The sequence below is a fragment of the Callithrix jacchus genome, chromosome 10 (assembly GCF_049354715.1).
Source record: "Callithrix jacchus isolate 240 chromosome 10, calJac240_pri, whole genome shotgun sequence".
Classification (NCBI taxonomy): Eukaryota; Metazoa; Chordata; class Mammalia; order Primates; family Cebidae; genus Callithrix; species Callithrix jacchus.
The window spans coordinates 92,779,214-92,800,402 of NC_133511.1; the positions used below are offsets into that span (position 1 = coordinate 92,779,214).

Sequence of the window (21,189 nt, forward strand, 5' to 3'; positions counted from 1 at the left end):
AGTAACATCTGAAGCCAACTCCACTTCTGGACTGTCTAGTTTTAACTACATGCAACAACAAATCCTCTATTATGCCTCAGCTGGGTTTCTGTCTCTTAAACCCAACAGAGTCCAGTCAAATACAGCACATATTCTAAGCCTTAGCCACTCTCCAAAAACTGCCTACAAGCAGTTCCCAAATGCCTGTTTTTATGATGAGTTTCTTTACCCAAAAGTCACTTTCATCACCTTACTGAAATGATTCCAAAAATACTCAAAGAAGTCAAGGCCTTTTCTCACTACCTGGTCATGGGCATCTTTCTCCAGCATGTCAGTGTTGATCCCTCATTTCTTTGTTAGAACCTCTCCTCCCACAGCTCCTGGGGCAGAGTTCTGCCCCAGTTATGCTGCCCCTCTGGCACTTGGTCTTCTTCCCACACCCTGATTCAAATGTTTCCCAAGGAGTTGTCTTTGGCCTTCTTCCCTTTTTTTCTACCCTCTCTCCCTTGGCAAACTCTTTCAATCTAATGTTTCCAGTAATCACCTCAAAATAAAAGACTCCCAAATCTATACCCATGATACTCTATTCTATAAGCTATATTCTTTATCCTGGACTCCACTCCTGAGTTTCTAGATGCCTCTACCCATATCCCACCTGAACTCAACATGTACGTTAAAAACAGCATTTAATTCTCTTTCTGCATGGTTGCTGATTTTGTCAACGCACCACCAGAATCCTGGTAATCTTAAAATTCAGTATTAATGATGTTACCCCTATCATCCCAACCAAGACATTCTCTTGATTCTATTTCCATAACATCTCCTCCCTCTCCCTGCTTCCCATCTGCCCTAATTCAGATTCTCATAATTCTCGCCTAGACTACTGCCATTCGCATTTTCATTTCTCCCTGGCCTCTCTCAACTTCAAACTCTCTGCTGTGATTCTACATTTATTAAAGGTTATATCTGAACAAGTCATTCCCTAGCTCAAAAAAAACTTCAAGAGTCAAGAGTTTAAACTCTGTCAGTCTGCTAAAATGTCTTAATCTTGCCCCAAACTCTTTTCCAGGTTTCTTTTCTATAACATCCTTTCAATAATTCAAAATTGCAACCAAAACAACTATTTTTACCACCTATCCCAGTCTGCGTCCCCACCTTTGCTAACGCTCCTCTGCAGATCTTGGCGTACTCCTCTTGAATAACTTCTCCTGTCCCTCGAGGCTCTCCAGAAATGCCATCATTCCTTCTTGCTAGAAGTAATTTCACTTCTGTTTTTAACTCCCATAACGAGTATACCATCCCTCTCCCTTGAAGGCAAGAAGCCCATTTGATCCAGCACTGGACACAGTGCTTCAGCCAACAAAAGTTTGTTAAATTTATTATAAACTGCCTAGCAAGTCCTTCCTCACCATCTCCACATCTACAGGGGCATAATGAGATCTCAGCTTGACACCCAGCTTCGTCATAATGAGCTATGTAAACTTGGGTAAGTTACTTAACCTCTCTGATGAAAAACTTGGACTCCCCAACCAGCAAAATGTGAATAATGATAGCTCACAGAGTTTTATGAGTCAAAACAAAACAATGTTTCCTAGAAGGGCCTGTACAGCATATTAGTACAAGCTCCCTTACAATTTCTCTGTTTCATCCTTAATCTCTACTCTGAGAGATCCCCAAATGACACAGTATAGGGAATGGCTTGAGTAAGAGTAACAGTCCTATATGAGTTCCGTATGTGCTTCCCAACACAAAGGGTGGTGATCTTTGCTACCAAATCATCCTACCAGAGGGCTGCAAAGTAGAACAATAGAATGTTTCCAAAGAAGATAATATTTTTAACTATGATATATCACCAGAGCAACTGAGGAACTATTTTGCTTTTTCTGGGAAATTACTGCAGTCAATACAGCTTATCTGAGAAGTCTGCATCAAGGGAGTAAATGTTAAGTGAGTCAAATTTTAGTTTGGAAGCAAAGGAAATTCCTTATTAAAAGAGAACAATAGCTACTTTCTACAGCTCTGAACAACCCAGAAAGACTATTTGAGACTATACATCTCTGAGATATACAAACTGATAAGAAATAGAAGAGATGGCATTGAACTCTGTAAGGTCTAATTCTGGCTCAGTTACATACTAACAAGCCACTTATCTACTATTGGATCTTGATATTCTCATCTGCAAAATGGAATGGCTAGATAAGGAAACTTTATTCTAGGGAGAACTCCTTGTTTACAAATTTGTTCAGTAAACTTACTACAGGAAATATTGGGTAGCTGATCACCCTTGACAGTTAGATGTTGACCTATTTAGAGTTGCAGGTAATAGCGAGTGGATGGTTCCTTTAGCTTCCCTCCAATTCTGTGCCATTTGAGGCAACATTATAGCTTAGAAATTAAGAGCAATGACTTGAATCAGATTAACATAGACTCGATTCCTGGTTGTGCTTTGACTCCATGAGCACAGTTAGGTTTTCCACCTCTCTAAAGCTTCCATGTCATCATTGTAAACAAGTAATAATAAACTCCTCATAGAGGTCTCATGAGCATTAAATCTGGTAGAATATATTTTTAGCACATAATTAAGTTTTAGCATTAACTTAGGTAGGGACTATGAAAAAATAGTTTCAGTAATTTAAAATGAATTACTGAAACACGGGAACCAGATATAATTTATTATTCTGCATAATATCCTGTACCAGAATTTTTTTTTTCTTTTTCTCTAAAGGATATCAGTGGAACAGCTGTTGAAATTTGAATAAGATCAGATGATAATATATATCAAAGCTAGTTTTGTGAGTTTGACAATTGTCCTGTGGTTATTCAGGAGAATATCCTTGTGTTTCTGGACTAAACACTGCAATATTTAAAGATTTATGTACAACTTATTCTCAAATGGTTCTGAAAAAAATGTACACATATTTTGCATGTGTGTGGAGAGAAAATTAACATTTGGGGAATCAGAGTGAAGGGTATATGAAAAATTATGCTTGCAATATTTTGAAAGTCTGAAATCTTTTGATACAGAATATTATATAGATTTATGTGCAGAAAGTTTTTAAATATGTTTTGTATATATTATTGTCATGGGACTGAATAGCTGTATTTGACATATATGTGTATGTGTATAAATATGTAATTCAATTATTTAAAACTATTTAATTTGACCCACCCCTGTTTTTATTTGATTTTAAATCTTTCTGCTTAAATTATTTACTAGTCCCCTTCTGTAAAGTAGTAACTCTGTTTAGAATTAACTATCCTACAGATGAAACAAAATGACAGGTAATCTTCAATTAGCATTCAGAGACCTAAGTTTCACTTTAGGTCTTGTGAAGAGACCTAAGTTTCACTTTAGCATTGTGAAGTCTTCCAAAGTCAAATCATGTTTTGAAATGACTGGAATTATCCTAGTCATATAGTGTGCATTAAACAATAACTGTCCAAGTGCCAAAGCTGGCAATGGCTTCTACTGCTGTTGCCACATCAAAGTAACAGCCACAGCAATTTTTTTTAGTGACAGCCTATGGAAAATTAGCTGGATGTTCCTTCTGCTGTTTCTAACTCAATCATTTTCACAGCTCTAAATTTCAGCCATTTCCCAAATGAATACCAAAACCCGACAAATCTAAAGGAAAGCCAAAAACACGCCTGACAACGTCACATCAGGCATTAGAGCCTGTCAACACTAAGTGAATGTTTTCTTAAAATTCTGGGTTTCCTTTTACATTGCTAATAGAAACTCCAACTTCTACCTCCAAGCAAAGCCATCTCTCCTTCAAATAACTTCAAGAAAGGCTGCAATATTTAAAATGATTAGTGAAATTTCTCACAACAACAAAGCACTTTATGGTCACAAATCAGTTTTGCATAAATTATCCCACATTCCCTTTACAGTAGTTCTGTGAGAAGTTCCATTTTAAAGAATAGGAAAGTGAAGTGCAAAGATTTCAGAACCTTTCATGTACTGCATTCAGGGCCAGGATCTATGTTTCTGTATTCCCAAAAGGTGTGGGGGAGAGCAAAAATCACTGGGTAACGCTATTTATGAAATAAAACTTTCAAAAAGCAGGGTAAATATGCAGAAGGAACAGGATTAGAAAAAGAAGGAGAAAAAAAGTAGGTAAAAGGTGAGAATAAAACAACTGGCAACAATAGTATCTCAAGTACGTTTCACTGAAAAAGTTGGATAGAATATTTTCTGGAGAACAAATATATATCACTCACGGTGTTCCAGAAAGCACTGGGCTCTAGGGGCCTGACTTCGAGTCCTAGCCAAACAACATACCAGGCTCGTGAACTCCAGTAAGGCCCTTAACTCTGTCAGCTCAACTTCTACCTTTGTAAAACTGACTTTCCTCACAGAGTTATGGGAATGGACTTCTGTTCACTGCAAAGCTCTAGACACATACCATTTTCTATCCTGTCTTTATGAAATGGAATTATTTGGGCCCCAAATAGATCAGCTCTCTGTGTTCCCAGTCTCAGCAAATGACACCCAGTTATTCAGGGCAAAATCCTAGTCTCATTCCTATTACTCACCCAAATATCAAATTAAACTCCTTCAGGACAAGTCTAAATTTCTTATCTGAAAATGATCCTTCATTAATTGGCCTCATTGCCTGACATTTTTCCATATGTATGCTTTAGTCTTGTCATAACAAGATGCACCTTTATGCATCCTAAAACTTCTGAAATTTTCTATCTCCATGCCTTCCACATGCTATGAAGTTCTTCCCAGAACACCCTTACTACCACCCTCATCGGTTAATTCCTACATGTCCTTCAATACTCAGCAGAAGCCATTGTGGAAGACTTTCCCAAATCCTACAATCTTAAGAAAACACACTATTTTAGGCCTCTGCTCCCTGCACACATATCTTCACCATGAAGCACCAAGTGTTAGTTTCATTTCTCCCTCTAGATCAATGTTGTTCAATAGAACTTTCTGCAATGATGGAAATGATCTACATCTGCACTGTCTAATATAGTAGCAACTAGCTATAGGCAGCTATATGAGCACTTGAAATGTGGCCAGTTGAATTTTTCCATTTTATGTAATTTTATTTACCTTAAATCTAAACATAATAGCCACCTGGTGGCTATGGTGCTGGACGGCACAACTCTAGAGAGTCTGTCAACTCTGAAGATGAGTCATGCTTGTGTCTGTGTTCCCAGCACCTGCTACCTGGCATAGAGTAGGATTCCGAGTTTATTGAAAGAATAAGGAAATGTGTAAATATCTACACATACTTCTTCTGTATTATTGGGAAGTGATTTCTCCTAATACCCCAAGCATTCTACCACAGTCAAACATTCACCACATCAAATTTTGCCAAACCCAGTCACATCTTGTAAAGTACACCTTATTAACTAACATGGAAGGAAAAAGCCCTCAGCAAATAATTTCTATTCAGGGTATTTGGCTTCATGATCACTGTTAAATGACTTCCAGATGACTTCTGGACAAACAGTTACGCTGTTTATGAAATATTACAATAGTCATGGCAGCATCGTTATGGAGTGTCAAAATCAACTACACTATTTAATAAGAAAAAAGCATAGGCTTTTTATCATATTTATATTAACGTGGAAAATAAATTCCCTTGAATGTTTACAGTACTGCACAAGTATGAAAGACTATTTTGAAGTACTCTTTAAAAGTAACATTCTGCTCTCCTAACTGAATTCATTTCTGAAATACCATACAACATTTAGAGAGGGTATACTGACTTGATTTGATGGGTTTCAATACTATGATAGCAGAATATGGACAGAACATGACCTTGCTACAAAGAGCTAGCAGTCAAATTCAATTTGGTTCCAATTAAAAGTCCTGGTTGACAGAATTCATGAGGTTGGTATACGTTTGGTCATTTGAGATTTTAAGAAATCTAAGATGTGAACTTCATTAAGCAGATTAAACAGGTTTGACTCTACATCCAGGTCTTCACTACAAAATTCCTTAAAGTATAACTGGCAATCAAAGGCATCAACAAAGATGGTCTGCACACAATGGCCTTATCCAGAATGAAGGGAGCTTCTCCATTGCTGGCCTGGCATATTACCCATCCCATAGTGATTATATCATACAATGGCTGAACAACCATTCGTTAATGTCCTTCCATCACATATTACTTCTGTAAAGAGAGAATAATCCTATAGTCTAAAATTGTATGTGAAATAAAAAGGAAGAGGTAAAGCATCTTAAGGCTTGATGGAGAGAGGTGGAGGTAGAAACTTCAAATGCATGGTTTGCTTCTTTGAAGCTCAATTGAAAAATCTTGATTAAAAATATCTTTATAACAAAATAATCAGTGTTCACTACAGGAAAAAAAAAAAACAAAATACACACACACACATAGGAGGCAAAAATAAACCACATACTTTTACCCAAAGATAACATTTGGTATATACTCTTGTGCTTTTTTTCTTATGTACTTTTAAAACAGTAAAAAAAACCTAGTGTTTACTAGGTAGCATTTACATAACATTCACTCTGTTTCATGTACTTTCCTAACCATTTAACATAAATTAATTCACTATCTTCACTAGAATACTACTACGGAGGGACCATTATCAGGTGCACCTTATAGACAAAGAAACTAAGCAGAGAGAAGTAATTTGACCTAGCTCATAAACTTTTAAGTGGCAAATAATCTCTGTTCAATTTTTGCTGTGGGAGCATTGTGTTTAAGTAGTGTGGAAAGAAAAATTTCTCTTTAATTTTATTAAATCTTCAACTACTATTTCACTATTCTATCAGAGTACATAATCTGTATATATTATTTGATTCCTGTTCCCTATTCTCCAGGGAGGGACTGAACTAAGATGGAAGACTTTCACTGACTTGGATCTAATACTCAACAGCTGGGCTGTTTGATACAATCTGTAATATAAATTTAGATTCCTTTGCTCTTTCATGTTCTTTGTATCAAACTGTCACTTTCCTACCTCTATATATTATATAATCCATTAGCTCGGCCTTTAGAAGCCTATATTAACTTAATTCAAGTCTGATTTTATTTTTTCACTGGGATTCTTAAAACATAATATATGGTACCGAATTCTTTTAAAACCCAAAAGTGCAGCCGGGCGCAGTGGCTCACGCCTGTAATCCCAGCACTTTGGGAGGCCGAGGCGGGTGGATCACGAGGTCAAGAGATCGAGACCATCCTGGTCAGCATGGTGAAACCCCATCTCTACTAAAAATACAAAAAATTAGCTGGGAGTGGTGGCGTGTGCCTGTAATCCCAGCTACTCAGGAGGCTGAGGCAGGAGAATTGCCTGAACCCAGGAGGCGGAGGTTGCGGTGAGCCAAGATCGCACCATTGCATTCCAGCCTGGGTAACAAGAGCGAAACTCCATCTCAAAAAAAAAACAGAAAAACAAAAAAACCCAAAAGTGCCTATTTTGATTATGGACTTCAAAAAAGTGTGGAGAGCACAACAAAAAGGAGATTAAACAAGAGAATAAATATTTCCACAGTGCAAACTATTAAGTTGGAAATGTGAGATGCAACTGACAAGTTCAGAAACATTCTCAAAGTTAGAGGTGCTCTTAAAGACACGGACAGTGTTTCATGCCTTCACCCCATTTCTGAAGGTTGTCTGCAAATGTCCAAGGGGACCTACCCTCAGTTTTCTGCTGGCTTGCTGTTGAGATTGTTGCTCATGACCCTGAAACACCTTATGTTATTTTTTGTGGTTCTGTTACCCATATAGCAACTCCTTGGCAACAATGGTAATTATACAGCAGCCTTGTTATCTCAGAATAACACTGTAATTAACTGGTGTCACTGCAGCATTTGCAGTTATGATAACTGCAGCAAAAAAGAAGTCCTATGGAAGCAGCATTTTTTTAGTGACGGCTTTCAAAAATAGCTTCAGCAACTACGCTGCTAGGAAAACTAAGTTTGTTTCCCCTAAGAAACATGATTTCTTCTAAACAAAGCCCACTGAAATTAAGCTATCAAAATGTCTCCTAACAGAAAACATCAGATTATCTCTAGCAAAAGCTTTTAAAAGGAACTGGGGAAAAAAGATATACAGACACATTTCTCAAAGTAATACTTACAGCTCTTCTAGAAAAGGAAAGTTCTTAAATGCATCTTCTGGCAACTGAGTAATGTTGTTCATACTGATATCCCTGAAAAACATAAAGTTAAGAATATTATTAATTAAGTCATATGAAGCTCAAAGCATTTAATCCAACAGAAAAGTAGTCACTGTAATTTTGTGAAAGAGCATAGAAGACACATAGCAACAGTCACGATTTGGCTTCAGAATGCAATATTCAGAAAACACAGAGAAGTTAAATGTTTTGTTATAAATTATATCCCATAATTTAGAAATGTACCCAGATCCTGTATTTTCCCCTCGGAAGTATCCTTGGAAAAAATGTCTCAAACCACCTACAATAAGTGGGCCAGGGCGGCTTCCCAGTGCTCGGGCATTCACGGTACTACTGATACCTGATCAAAATAAACAAATGAATACCCTAAGAATGATACATAGAATTTGCAGGTAAGGGTGGCTTCTGGAGTCACTCAAGGACAATAAAAGCATGTCCTAGCTCTACCCTAGTCATATTTTCTTCAAAACCTATAAAAGTCCTCCAGGTAATAGTTGTCAGTGGATTTCATGTTCTGCCTATGAACAGATGCAGGCAAAGGACAAGTGCATACATGATAGGTATGCGATCAATTTCCAGTTTTCCCTTAAAAGCGTCCACAGAAAGAAAACTCACTCAACAATTCACTAGTTCAAACAGCCAAAAAATACTTTGTTAACCATTTCTCTCTTCCCTGGCAGCTGCCTTTTGAACTGGCTTTCTCCACCACACTCTACTTGAGATCAGCACCGTGAAAGACAGGTTAAAACAGCCCCATAAGGGAAAGTCCCAGCATGCGCTGGGGCAGTGGAGTTGCCTCCTTCAGTTCCATGGTGTTTAATTCTGTGGCTGAGCCCTTGGGTGTCCCACTTCTAGAACCCAGCATGAAAGTTCACATGTGCAACTTGCCCATTAGAACAGTATATATATTGGTATGAGGAAGTAGAAGAGAAATGAAGCATACCAAAGTAAGCTAACAACAATAATATTGTGTTATTCCTTCCATTCCATCAGGTAAAATTTTCTTTTAAAGGAGGTGACACCTTCAGTAACATGCTAGGTACATCCTTTCTCCCCATTTTTCCTTTCACTAAAATTTAGAAATAGAATCCACATCCTTTCTTACTAGCTTTTCCCAAAGCAGGTTTAGAAATATTTTTTGGCTTGGGAATAACAGTAACAGAAGCATCAACAAAAACAGCAGGAACAGCAGTTAACATGCAGTGCATACTTGTAATATGACAAGACTGCACAGAAAATCTTACCTTACAAATGGGGAAACTGAGGCTTACTGAGGTTAAAAAAACTTCCCCAAGACCATTCAACAATCAATGTAACAGAAAATGTGAACACCAGAGCCCACAACCTTAAGTGCAAACAATGAGTCTTCTTAAGTATTATTTGAATCCTGTTATTAGTATTTATCTCCAGTGGTAGTCAAGATATCAAACAAACACTTGAGTCCCACCAAGCTTAAAAACTGGGAGAACTGGGAGAAATAATGCCCCTAACATCTTGACATAATTATCCGTGAATCTCTGGAAAAGCACTTTTGCTTGACAACTAGGGTCAAAGAAAAAAAAAAAAAAGACCAGGAATAGCTTTAGCAATTAAGGAACCAATGTTAATATACATTTCTCAGCACAATAAATTTCTCTTTAGATGAATCTTATGACCATAGAGACACACATGCAGTCTAAAATTTTATATCATTGAAGACAACTCAAATCCTACTAAAGATAACTTATAGGAAAAGTCAAATTACTATGCTTCTCTAGGGATTACTATTTTAAAACCCAGGCCCCAATACTACTTTAGTCAGTGATCATTATCTCTGGGGGAAGGGAAGAGGAAACGCTTTGTTTTTCATAAACGCTCTAGCAAGATACTGGAGAAATGGCACCAAAACAGGGGTCAGAAAAGGCAGGCAAAAATCCCACACTGCCACATAGCCACTGTATGTCCTGGGCCTCCATCTGCTCATCAGTAAATTGAAGCTGATTGGTGGGGTAGCTTCCTGGCCTGAAATTATACACTGTCAGGCCAGGAAGTATAATGACTTTATACTGATATTATATAGTGATTCACACTTTTCTGTAGTTTCTTCTTGGAGGAGTCCACCTTTTCAGATAAAAACAGATGAGATTCATTTTGTAGAATGTTTATGAAAAGCTTATCATAACACAAAGTTTAAAGACTATCCCTCAGTCATTATTAAATTACTAAGTCACTCTCACGGGAGATACATTTGGTTTTCTCAATAATACAATGAAACATTTAATCATATTGAAGGCAAAATAATGATCCAATATGAGTAAACAATGATTCTGTAAAATATCAGTTTTGGTATTTTTTGGTCATTCCAATAAAAAGAGAAAGGACAACAATAATTGATTGCTTTACAAAATGAGGCATTCTGTACCATTTTCTCTAAGCTTGGCACACCTGAATTCAGGTGCGTTATCACTGTAACAGAAAAACGGATTAATTTCCTCAACAGAAAAGGTCTGGAGCGAACCAATTAATTGCCTCATCAGAAAAAAGACACATAATTAGAGACAATTTACACCACACTATTCTTTGCATTCCAGTTTTTTAAAACATGTACAGCTCTCAGTTTTTCCCTTATAGTAACAAGACTCAACAGGTAGTTTTGCTGTGAGCTGTAAATGTAATTAGCGAGACTCCATATTTACAAACTAATGTATGTTAAATACATGGTGAGGTTTTATTTCAAAGCTTCAGATTCAGGAGCAACACTTCTTTCTAAATTTTTCTTAATTTATAATTTCACACACCCAGAGAGCTTCCCTCTTTACAGGTGTTTTCTCTCACTCTTTCTGGGATTCAGTTACAACACTTACGAAGTAAAAAGTTGAGGGTGGGGGTAGTGGTGAGCTCTAAGATGTTATCTGTGGAGAAGTTCTGGAAACCTGTGGTTACAGAGTATAGATGGGTGGATACCCATTTAAAATAATAAGGGCTGATGGGGATAAACAACCTATAGACAGTCTTAAGAGTAGATTCTAGACATGACATTACCAATACCATAAAGAGAATCTGAAGTACAGGGGCTTTATAATTAAGAGATTAGAAAGGATAACGTATGACAATAATTACAAATATATGAGGCTCAAAAGCCATATAAATTATTGTGATACATAAGTAAAAGGAAATTGTTTAAAGAATTTTCATCCAGAAGATACTCCTACAGATCAGTACCTTCAAATTCACATGAGTTGTACAATCTTATCAGTGGTATCAGTAGTAAGTCCTAAGAATTCACCTTTTGGGATAGAGAAGCAAATATATATACGTATCATATGAGGTCATAGCACTATATATACACACACACACACACACACACACACACACGTATATCATATGAGGTCAAAGCACCACCAACTCACAAATGTCTCAGAAGGGCAATTTCCAGAGAGCTGAGGTCCTTACTTAGAGCCAGCATTGCATAGTTGCAAGTACAGGCTTTGGCGCCAGACAGATCAAGGCTTACATATGGATTTACTACCACTAGCTGCGTGATCTTTGGCAAACTGTTTATCTTTTCCATGCCCTGGCTTCTTCATTTGTAAAATGGAGGGAGTAATAACTGAACTGTATAGACTGCTGTGAAGATAAGAAAATGTCAAGTCATGTATAATAAGTTCAACAAGTAATAGCTATTATCTTATCATCATCCATGTTTTCACTGCTCCTGGAAGATATCTGAATTCAGTGGACCAAGACCAGACTAAAAGGAGACATCTCACTGCCTCTGTTGGCCTCAGAAAGAAACCATCTTAACAGAAGATACTAAGTGCTGCAAAGACCTAAAACTTGGAGCAGTTGTTCCTAAACACAAAACTAAACTCCAGAACCCCAGGAGACAAAGATTTTAAGCTGGAAGAACCCTTCAAGATCAAATACTTCATTTAAACAAAAGATCAGAAGTAAAAAAGCACATCACCTTCCCAGGAACATTAACATGAACATCCAAATACCAGCAGTCACTGATTTCAAAATTAAAATTTAAAGGGTGCAGTTGTTTAATTGAAACTGCCAAATCTCTTCAGTGGTTAAACTCTCATCTTTTGTCCCCCCATAAAATTCACTAATGCTAAAGTATCTATGGAGTAAAGAATATCATGTTTTAACAAGGCATCTTTTAAAATCTCTGTAAGGTGATCCCTAGGCAAGCCTAACCTGTTTGCTGATGGCTAAGCATGTACCACTGTGGACTCGGACACTGCCTCCTTACAGGGTCCGGGCCTTCTGCCACAGAATTATTTAATTTTAAATATACTGTGATTGACCCAATGTTATCTAAATTTGAACAAGCTCTCCTATTTGTATTAGATTAAACTGTACTGCTACTACTATATGGTTGATTTTATCTCAAATACTACCTGGCAGTTTAAAAAGTCACTAAATTACATACAGATTCAAAAGAACACAGGGTTCTCTAAAGTGAGAAAAAAAATGATGGTGATGTCTATAAACTCAAAAAACACATGTTGATAATGACTAAGAATGAACACTCTCCCAATGACTTTTCCAGGATCTTTGGTAATCAACCAGAAATGTCAGGCCAATCTCCAGTTAACAGATGTCTACAGTATGACCAAAAACTAAAAACAAACTTTGAAAAATGCCTCTGGTGGAACAAATTTGAAGGGAAGTCTCTCTCAACCACAAGTAGTAAAGACGTACATAATACCAAAGTTCTAATCCAAGTTCATTAAGAACATGGTGGCTCATGCCTGTAATCCCGGCACTTTGAGAGGCTGAGGCAGGTGGATCATGAGGTCAGGCATTTGAGACAGGCCTGGCCAACATGTTAAAGTCCTATCTCTACTAAAAATACAAAAAAAAAAAAAAAGAAGCTGGATGTGGTGGCATGCACCTGTAATCCCAGCTACTCAGGAGGTTGAGGCAGGAGAATCACTTGAACCAGGGAGGTGGAGGTTGTAGTTAGCCAAGATCGGGCCACTGCACTCCAGCATAAATGACAGAGCGAGACTTCATCTCAAAAAAAAATAATAATAATAATTTGATTTCTGACACTACTCCATAACATTGAGCAAGTTATCTAATTTTCTCCCCACCTTTTTATAATAACAAAAGTAATCAGTTAATTGTTTTTTAAAAAATGGAAATATAGGCCAGGCGCGGTGGCTCACACCTGTAATCCTAGCACTTTGGGAGGCCGAGGTGGGTGGATCACCTGAGGTCAGGAGTTCAAGATCAGCCTGGCCATCATGGTGAAACCCCATCTTTAAAAAAAAAAAAAGGAAATACAGAGAAAACCATACACAATATTAACACCCACTGATAACCACTGCCATATTTCATGGGTATCATTACAGATTTTTTTCTATGTATGGTATATATTTTTACAAATCTGAAATCATATAGTTCTGAACATGTTCATCTCTTGACACCTAAAAGATTCTTCATTTGCAAAATGAAAGCAAGAAATCTTCCTTGAAAATACCTTTGAATGGAAGTGTAAGCATTGAAGTCTAATATATATCAATGCTATTTTTAGCAGCCTGTACATTATGGGATGGGAATATCTTTGCTACTGAAAGTCACCATGCCCAAAAAGAATAGAGGTTAATTAAGGGCTTTCCTTTACAAGAGAAAAAGGAGATATCCTGTCATCCGTTTAACAAATATTTACAAAGTATCCATTGTGCACATATGTGCAAGGCACTGTGCTAGTATAGTGAGGCTTTTATGTCAAAAGATGTTATCAATAGGATTTTTTTGTATTAAACTCCATCATTCCACTCTATTCTTAACTTGCTATTACTGTTTTAAGATTTTGTTGCAACATTCAATTAAATTTAACTGTTTTAAAACTGCATTATTTCATTTTGAAAATAACAAGAACAGCTACATGATGATACTGCTATTTACACTACAGAAATGGGGCCAAAACAGTACATGTGCCATGTTAGATTTTGCTCCAAAGATACTTTTTTTGACTCTACATGTTTTAGCATGACTAGAATCCAACTAAGTGTCACAACAGACACCCTTCTAATATCTGTGTTCATTTCTACTACAAACAGTTTTGAGCAGTAGGATAAACTGGCTCCATGCTGTCTGACATCTTCTCTGTTTTTTTCAGGTACCAACACTCAGTACTTCCCAGCAAAAGGAATCCAAAACATGCTTCTCTACAGCCCTGGAATCCTTAAGAGGATAGATGCCACGACACCCATATTGACACTTAAAAATAAACATTAATTACGGCAGAGACAAGTTATCAACTTGTAAAGTCATTATCTATTTAAGGTACTTGAACATCCTAAGTATAATCTTTCTTAACAACTTGGAAAGGCTAGAGAAAATGTCACCTTCAAATTTTAGAAGTAAATAAAACTTGTTTCTATCAGAAAAATGTTTAATTCATTTTATGATCATCTACTTCTGTGAATTGAAACCTTCTTTTTTTTTGAAACTAGAGTCTCTCACTGCGTCGCCCAGGCTAGAATGCAGTGGTACCATCATGGCTCACTGCAGCCTCAACTGCCCAAGCTCAAGCAATTCTCCCACCTCAGCTTCCCAAGTAGCCAGGACTACAGGCAAGCACCACATTACTAGGCTAATTATTTTTCTATTATTTGTAGAGACCATGTCTCACTGTTGCCCAGGCTAGTAAAACCTCTATGTTAGCATGTTTTTAGGATATTCCCTTCAAAGACTTTCAAAGCTGTGTTGCTACTGTTAAGAAATGAAGCCAGGTGCAATGGCTCATGCCTATAATCCTAGCACTTTTGGAGGTCAAGGCAGGTGGATCACCTGAGGTCAGGAGTTCGAGACCAGCCTGACCAATATGGAGAAACCCTGTCTACTAAAAATACAAAATTAGCCAGGTGTGCTGGTGCATGCCTGTAATCCCAGCTACTCGGGAGGGTGAGGCAGGAGAATCGCTTAAACCCGGGAGGCAGAGGTTGCAGTGAGCTGACATTGCGCCACTGCACTCCAGCCTGGGCAACAAGAGCAAAACACCGTCTTTAAAAAAAAAAAAAAAAAGGAAAGAAAAGAGAAATGAAACAACACAAAAAGAATGGGAAGAAATATTTGCAAACCATAAAGAATTTGTATTATAATGTAGAAAGAACTCTTACAATCAAAAATAAGAAAAGTCTGATTTTAAAATGGACAGATTTGAACAGATACGTCACTAAATAAGATACACAAATGACAAATAAGCACATGAAAAGATGTTCATAGTAGTTATTAAGGAAATGCAAACCAGACCACAATGAGATACCATACAACTATTAGAATGGCTAAATTTTTAAAATAGCAGTTGACAATACCAAGTGCTGATAAGGATGTGGAACAACTAGAACTCTCAAATGCTGTTGGCAACAAGCAAAATGGTACAACCACTTTGGAAAATGGTTTGGTAATTTCTTATAAAATTAAACATATACTATAACTATATGACCTAGCAATCCTAGATATAAATAATATATATATATATATATACATATACATATATAATTGCCCCAAACTGGAAACAACCCGAATATACTTCAATTAGCAAATTAAGAAATTTTTGTATCATCTATACAATGGAATATTATCCAGTGCGAAAAGGAGCAGACTACTGATACAAGCAACAACATGAATTATTTCAAACACCTGTGCTAAGTCAAAGAGGCTAGACACAACAAGCTGCATATTGCATGATTCCATTTATATAGCATTCTGGAAAAGGTGAACCTATAGACACAGAAAATAGATCAGTGGTGGCAACAGCTGGGGGCTGGACAAAAGGCTGGCTACGGCTAAAAAGGCATTAAAAAAATTTATGTGGTGATAGAAATAATCTATATCTTGATTTAGATAGCAGTTACACAATTGTACAGTTTTTCAAAACAGAATTGTATATTTAAAATATTAATTTGGCTATACGTAAAGTAAGCCTTTATACCTGTATTTTGTGGGTTTTTTGCTTTATAACTGAGAGCATATATGATAGTATCTCCTCACATTTACCCCTCAGGAAGAAAAAATTAAAAATGCATCCTGTGTGTAGCCATTCTCCAAGTCCTACTCCAAATAAAAAATTGAGATGCATAGCTCTGTCTTGGGAATCAAGAAAGATGGGGCTCTTTCTGTCTTTGCAATTTCGGCTATCAATCTGTAGCAGAACACTGGGTCCAGCTTCTTTGTTATCTCTTTACTGAGCACCTGTTAGGTCGGTGCCTGTGTGATAGGACAAGTGAGACATAGTCTCTACTCTCAAGAGCTGTCTGAGGCAGTGAGAGGAATAGAACAAGTAAATACTATGACATGTGTGACCCAGCAAGTGAAGATGATCGAATCAGACCTGGAGCTCAAAAAAGGCTTCCAACACCAAAGCTCTTGTGCAGAGGTAGAAAGGGCAGATATTACTAATATCAAAGTTAAGTATATCACATATAAAAATAAGCATGTCTGTAACAATTATTTAGATTTTTTTTATATAAAATATATATTACATATAATATACAAACACACATGTACACTCATACACACACACATATATGTATATGGTCATAATATAAATGTAATCCACACTGGGTTCATACTAAAAGAAAATTTTTTTGAAAGCCTCAGAACTAGATGTGTCTCTTGGGAGAAAGTGGAGGGCGTCTTCCTGTCAGAAAGAATATGTGTGAAAGCATAGTCAAATGAGATAAAACCAGAGTGGTCAAAAAGATAAAACCATCAAGGAATTAGAGAATTACAAGCAGTAGGGTCAAAAAATATAAGACCATCAAGGAATTTTATCATTCTAATCAGTACGTATACAAGTGGTAAGTAAAGCTACCAAGATAAGCAAAAACTAGAACACCAAAGGTCTTCATATGTGACCTTTAGAAATCAGAACTTTATTCTAAAAGTGTGGAAAGCTGCCAGCAAAGTTTACGCACATCAGGTTTGCTGTAGAAACGTCATCCTGACAGCCATATATTACAATGGGACAAAGGGAGGGGAAGCTAGGAAGAAACCCAGACCTTCTCGATTCCAGCTTCCTCCACTGTAAAATATTTTGTACCAACTAACCTCTAAGGCCCTTTCTAAATCTATCATTATTACTCCTACTTTGATATTCCTGCTCCTGCACATTCCATGCATAATTATGGAACCCTAAGAAATGCTTAGATTCATGCTTTTCCTATCTGTATGTGTAGGCCCATTTGCTTGTGTTAGCAAGTATGGGAATAAGTACAGACTAAAACAGACCCCCTTCAGAATTACAAGAGTTCAGCAATTAAGAAAGACGCATGACTTCATTTCCAAAGGTAATATTTTATGCTGTAATTGTTTACACTCTTGATGAAGCAATACAGCCTAGGAGACATTTAAGGGTGTGTTCTTCAAGGGGATGCTAACCATAGAAGGTAGAAAAGAGTGACGATAAAACACCGGTGTGTAAATATCACAACACAACAAAAGGTATATGTGGCTTAAATTACAAATTCTTAAAAGGGTAACTAAAAAAGCTGTGGGATAGTGCCCACCTACAAAGAAAAAAATAAAATAAAACAAACAAAACTGGTTAGACTAATTCAATAGTTTCTAGCTTTAAAACAAGTTCAGCTTCTTTTGTTTTTTGTTTTACTTTGTTTTTCTTTTCTTTTTAAACAGGCTAGTTTTCACAAGTGGGATATGTTCTAAAGAGAAAAACAGAAAATGCTCTAATTCTGGAATAACGTCTATTAAATGGCAACGAAAAATAAATGCCAAAGACAGAAAAAAAATTACTTTCCTGTTTCTAGTTGATCAAGAACCCTACCATCTGGCATCACAGGGAATAGATAAGGGTTAAAACTATCATGTTCCATGTTTTCTTCCTACCTGACTGGTGTTCCCAGGCATTCTTTGGGTGTCAACAGCTATTCTGGTAACCCTACAATGACAAAACTGTTTATTACCAGCCAAGACACACAGACAAAACACTATTTCAATAGTTCATTTAACGTCAACAAGAAGTATTATAAAGATTATTGTCTGGGCAAATTGGAAACACTCAATTGCTTCATCCTAGCAGACAAAATGCACTATTCATAAAGAATCAGTCCAACAGCATTTACTATGGTAAATATTCTAATTAACTAAATGGTTTATGTTTTATTCTGGCTACACTTATTAACACAACTGATAGGAAAACATTACTTCAGCGTCCTTGCCTTCAAACATGCACGCCCATGAAAACATCTGTTTAGACGCGTATTTTTTAAACTTCAGGTCGCAACTAATTAATGGGTTGTGAAAGCATTTCAGTGGGTCATAGCCAACTTTTTAAAATAACTGAAATTGGAAAGAATAGAACAGAAAAATGCCATAATGCATCAAATGACGTAAAGGTAAGTGTCAATTCAGGAAAATTTGTTTCAGCATGTAACTGCTTCTCTCTTCCCAACTGCAAACTCTGAACTGGCTTATTAGCCTCCAGTTCTAATATATTGTCCAAGAAATAGAGTCAGAAATATGAGTTCAGGTAATTTGCTACTCAAGTAAAACATTTCTTATTCCTCCATTTAAACTGACTCAAAATTACACCTGCTTTTCTTGTACCACAAGGTTGTCCCAGTGATTTTAAAAATATTTAAAGTTCTCCTTTTCTTTGTCCACACTCTAATCATTCATATTTTGGTGACATGGGCTCCTTAAAACTGATGATAACAGTATGAGAGAATACCACTGAGATTCATGGGGTATTTAAATATTTTTTAAAAGAATTTCTTACACTTCCTTTTTTAATTGCTTCAGTAAAACCGGTGATAAACTGAGTTAGCTATATTTTTACTCTGTCACCCCTGGGTTCTATTGAGTTTTTAGAAGTATACAGTCACATCATGACATTATTTTCACTTACTGTGCATATCATCCCTATATAACATACTGATTTTAAGATTAAAAACAAAAGGGGGGAAAAAACCCACAAAAAACCTACACTCCAATAAATCCTTCCTAATGCCCCCAGTCTGAAAGGGGCCTTCCAATAAGCACTGTTTGTACATGACAATAAGAGACCTAGGCAAGAGTACCTCCAGTTTCTAAGACACTAAGGCACTGACCTCATTATGTTGAGGCAAGAGAACAATTCTAAATGATGAGTCTATATACCCTGAAGACCAGCTGCCAACCGTCAGGGCCTGAACCCAAAGGCAGGCTCCCTGGGATTTCACCATCCCAGTAATGCAGGCTTGTGGAGCAATCACTTCCCTTCAGGCGATGAGGCATGCAGACTCCCCTCCCAAACACACACCCCACACACACTCTCTCTCCTTTCTCCCCTCTGCTCTGATTGCCATTTTTAAAAGGCTTATAAAAATGTATTCTATCCTTAAAGAAATGACTCAAAATTATGACTGGTATGACTCAATTGTTTCTATTAACTGAAAGACAACAGACATTGATAATGATGGTTTATAAAAAGTCACTAGAGATATTCCCTTGGGAATGACTTAAAACTCATTAAACTCACTAATGATTTATTCAGTATAGAAGAGGCTATGCCATCAAAGCATGACAAGGTCCTGAATCTTTGGGAGCAAAGACTCTTAAACCTGGTTTGTAATACTCCGGGACAGCTCCAATTGTGACAAGTCTATGTTCTAAAAAGTTCCAGAAACAACAACAACAACAAAGTTTAAATTCCTCTTAATTTTTGCAATCATTGTGAATCACGTGGTCCATTGCTTCTTTCTCTAGGGAGAAAACAATATGCTACCATGAAATTTGTTTAAGAAGAAAAAGTAAAGAGACATACACACACCCAGACACAAACACAAATTTCACAGCAGAACATGGTTTTCTGTCCAGAGATAGATGACTGAGAGTTTCTGTTTTATGACACTTATCCAAGAAAATTTCTCAGTTCTGCAGTTGATCTGGTGTTTTATAAAAGCAGTTTCTGTTACTAAATTAGTAATCAGAGAAACAAATGTATTAGAAAATAAGCTCCTACAAGGAAGAGAATACCTAATCCCTCTAAGCCCCAGCAAAACCAGGCACACACCTCTGATTCACATACACAAACACACACACACACACACACACACACACACACAGATACACATTATAAAGAGCATAATCTTAAAGAATGTAAGGCCCTGTAATTCCAGCATTTTGGGAGGGCAAGGAGGAAGATTGCTTGGGCCCAGGAGTTTGAGACAAGCCTAAGCAACATAGTGAGGCCACTCAGGAGTCTAAGGAAGGCTACTCAGAGGCTGAGGTGGGATGACTGCTTAAGCCTGGGAGGTCGAGGTTGCGAGCCAAGATGGTACCACTGCACTCCAGCCTAGGTGACAAAGTGAGACCCTATCTCCATACATAAAAAATAAAATAAAAAATAAAGAATATAAGATTGTAGGGTCAATTCAGATACCATGAAGTAGGTGACAACGATAATAACATTCTGGATGGCCTGGTACAATTCCGGTTTATACTTATTGTCTCAGCATAATTTTTTTTTTTTTGAGACAGAGTCTCACTCTGTCACCCAGGCTGGAGTACATGTACACAATGATAGCTCATTGCAGCCTCAACCTTTTGGTTTCAAGAGATTCTCCCACCTCAGCCTCTTCAGTAGCTAGGACTACAAGCTACATGCAGAGGCTAATTTTTTTTAACTTTTTATAGCGACAGGGTCTTGCTTTGTTGCCCAGGCTGATATGGAACTATTGGTCTCAAGCAAAAATCCCTCCTCAGCCCACCAAAGTACTGGGATTATAGGAACGAGCCACCATAACCAGCCTCCATTATAAATATTAATAGTACACCCTCTCACTCTCAAAGGAATCCTACTATGGACAGCAAATGAACTGACCATTCCACTAACAGCAGTAGATATGGCTGAATGAAGTTGGGTAGGTTGTGATGGGAAGAGGTGAAATTTTTAATTTGGACTGCCTTGGGAAAAGGGCTTGAATAAAAGGTTAATTCCTCATCTGTACAATATTATGATAATACTATGAAAAATTTAAACTTATGGAGAATCTGTAAAGTTTACAAATTATCTATTTGATCTATTCCCTGCTTTTCTCCCTAGACCCCTATGCTCTCCTGTTAGGGTAGGGTCTGTTT

At 37.1% G+C, this 21,189-nt stretch overlaps 1 protein-coding gene across 2 annotated transcripts in view; it reads right to left on the reverse strand.

Annotated features, from left to right (window-relative positions):
* LGR4 (leucine rich repeat containing G protein-coupled receptor 4) overlaps positions 1-21,189 on the reverse strand; it is a 112,379-nt gene that overhangs the window by 46,329 nt on the left and 44,861 nt on the right. For both annotated transcript variants that reach the window (XM_078340775.1, XM_002755127.6), the window contains exon 2: positions 8,053-8,124. In XM_078340775.1, coding sequence (XP_078196901.1) covers positions 8,053-8,124 — 72 coding nt within the window. The remainder of the gene's footprint in view (positions 1-8,052; positions 8,125-21,189) is intronic.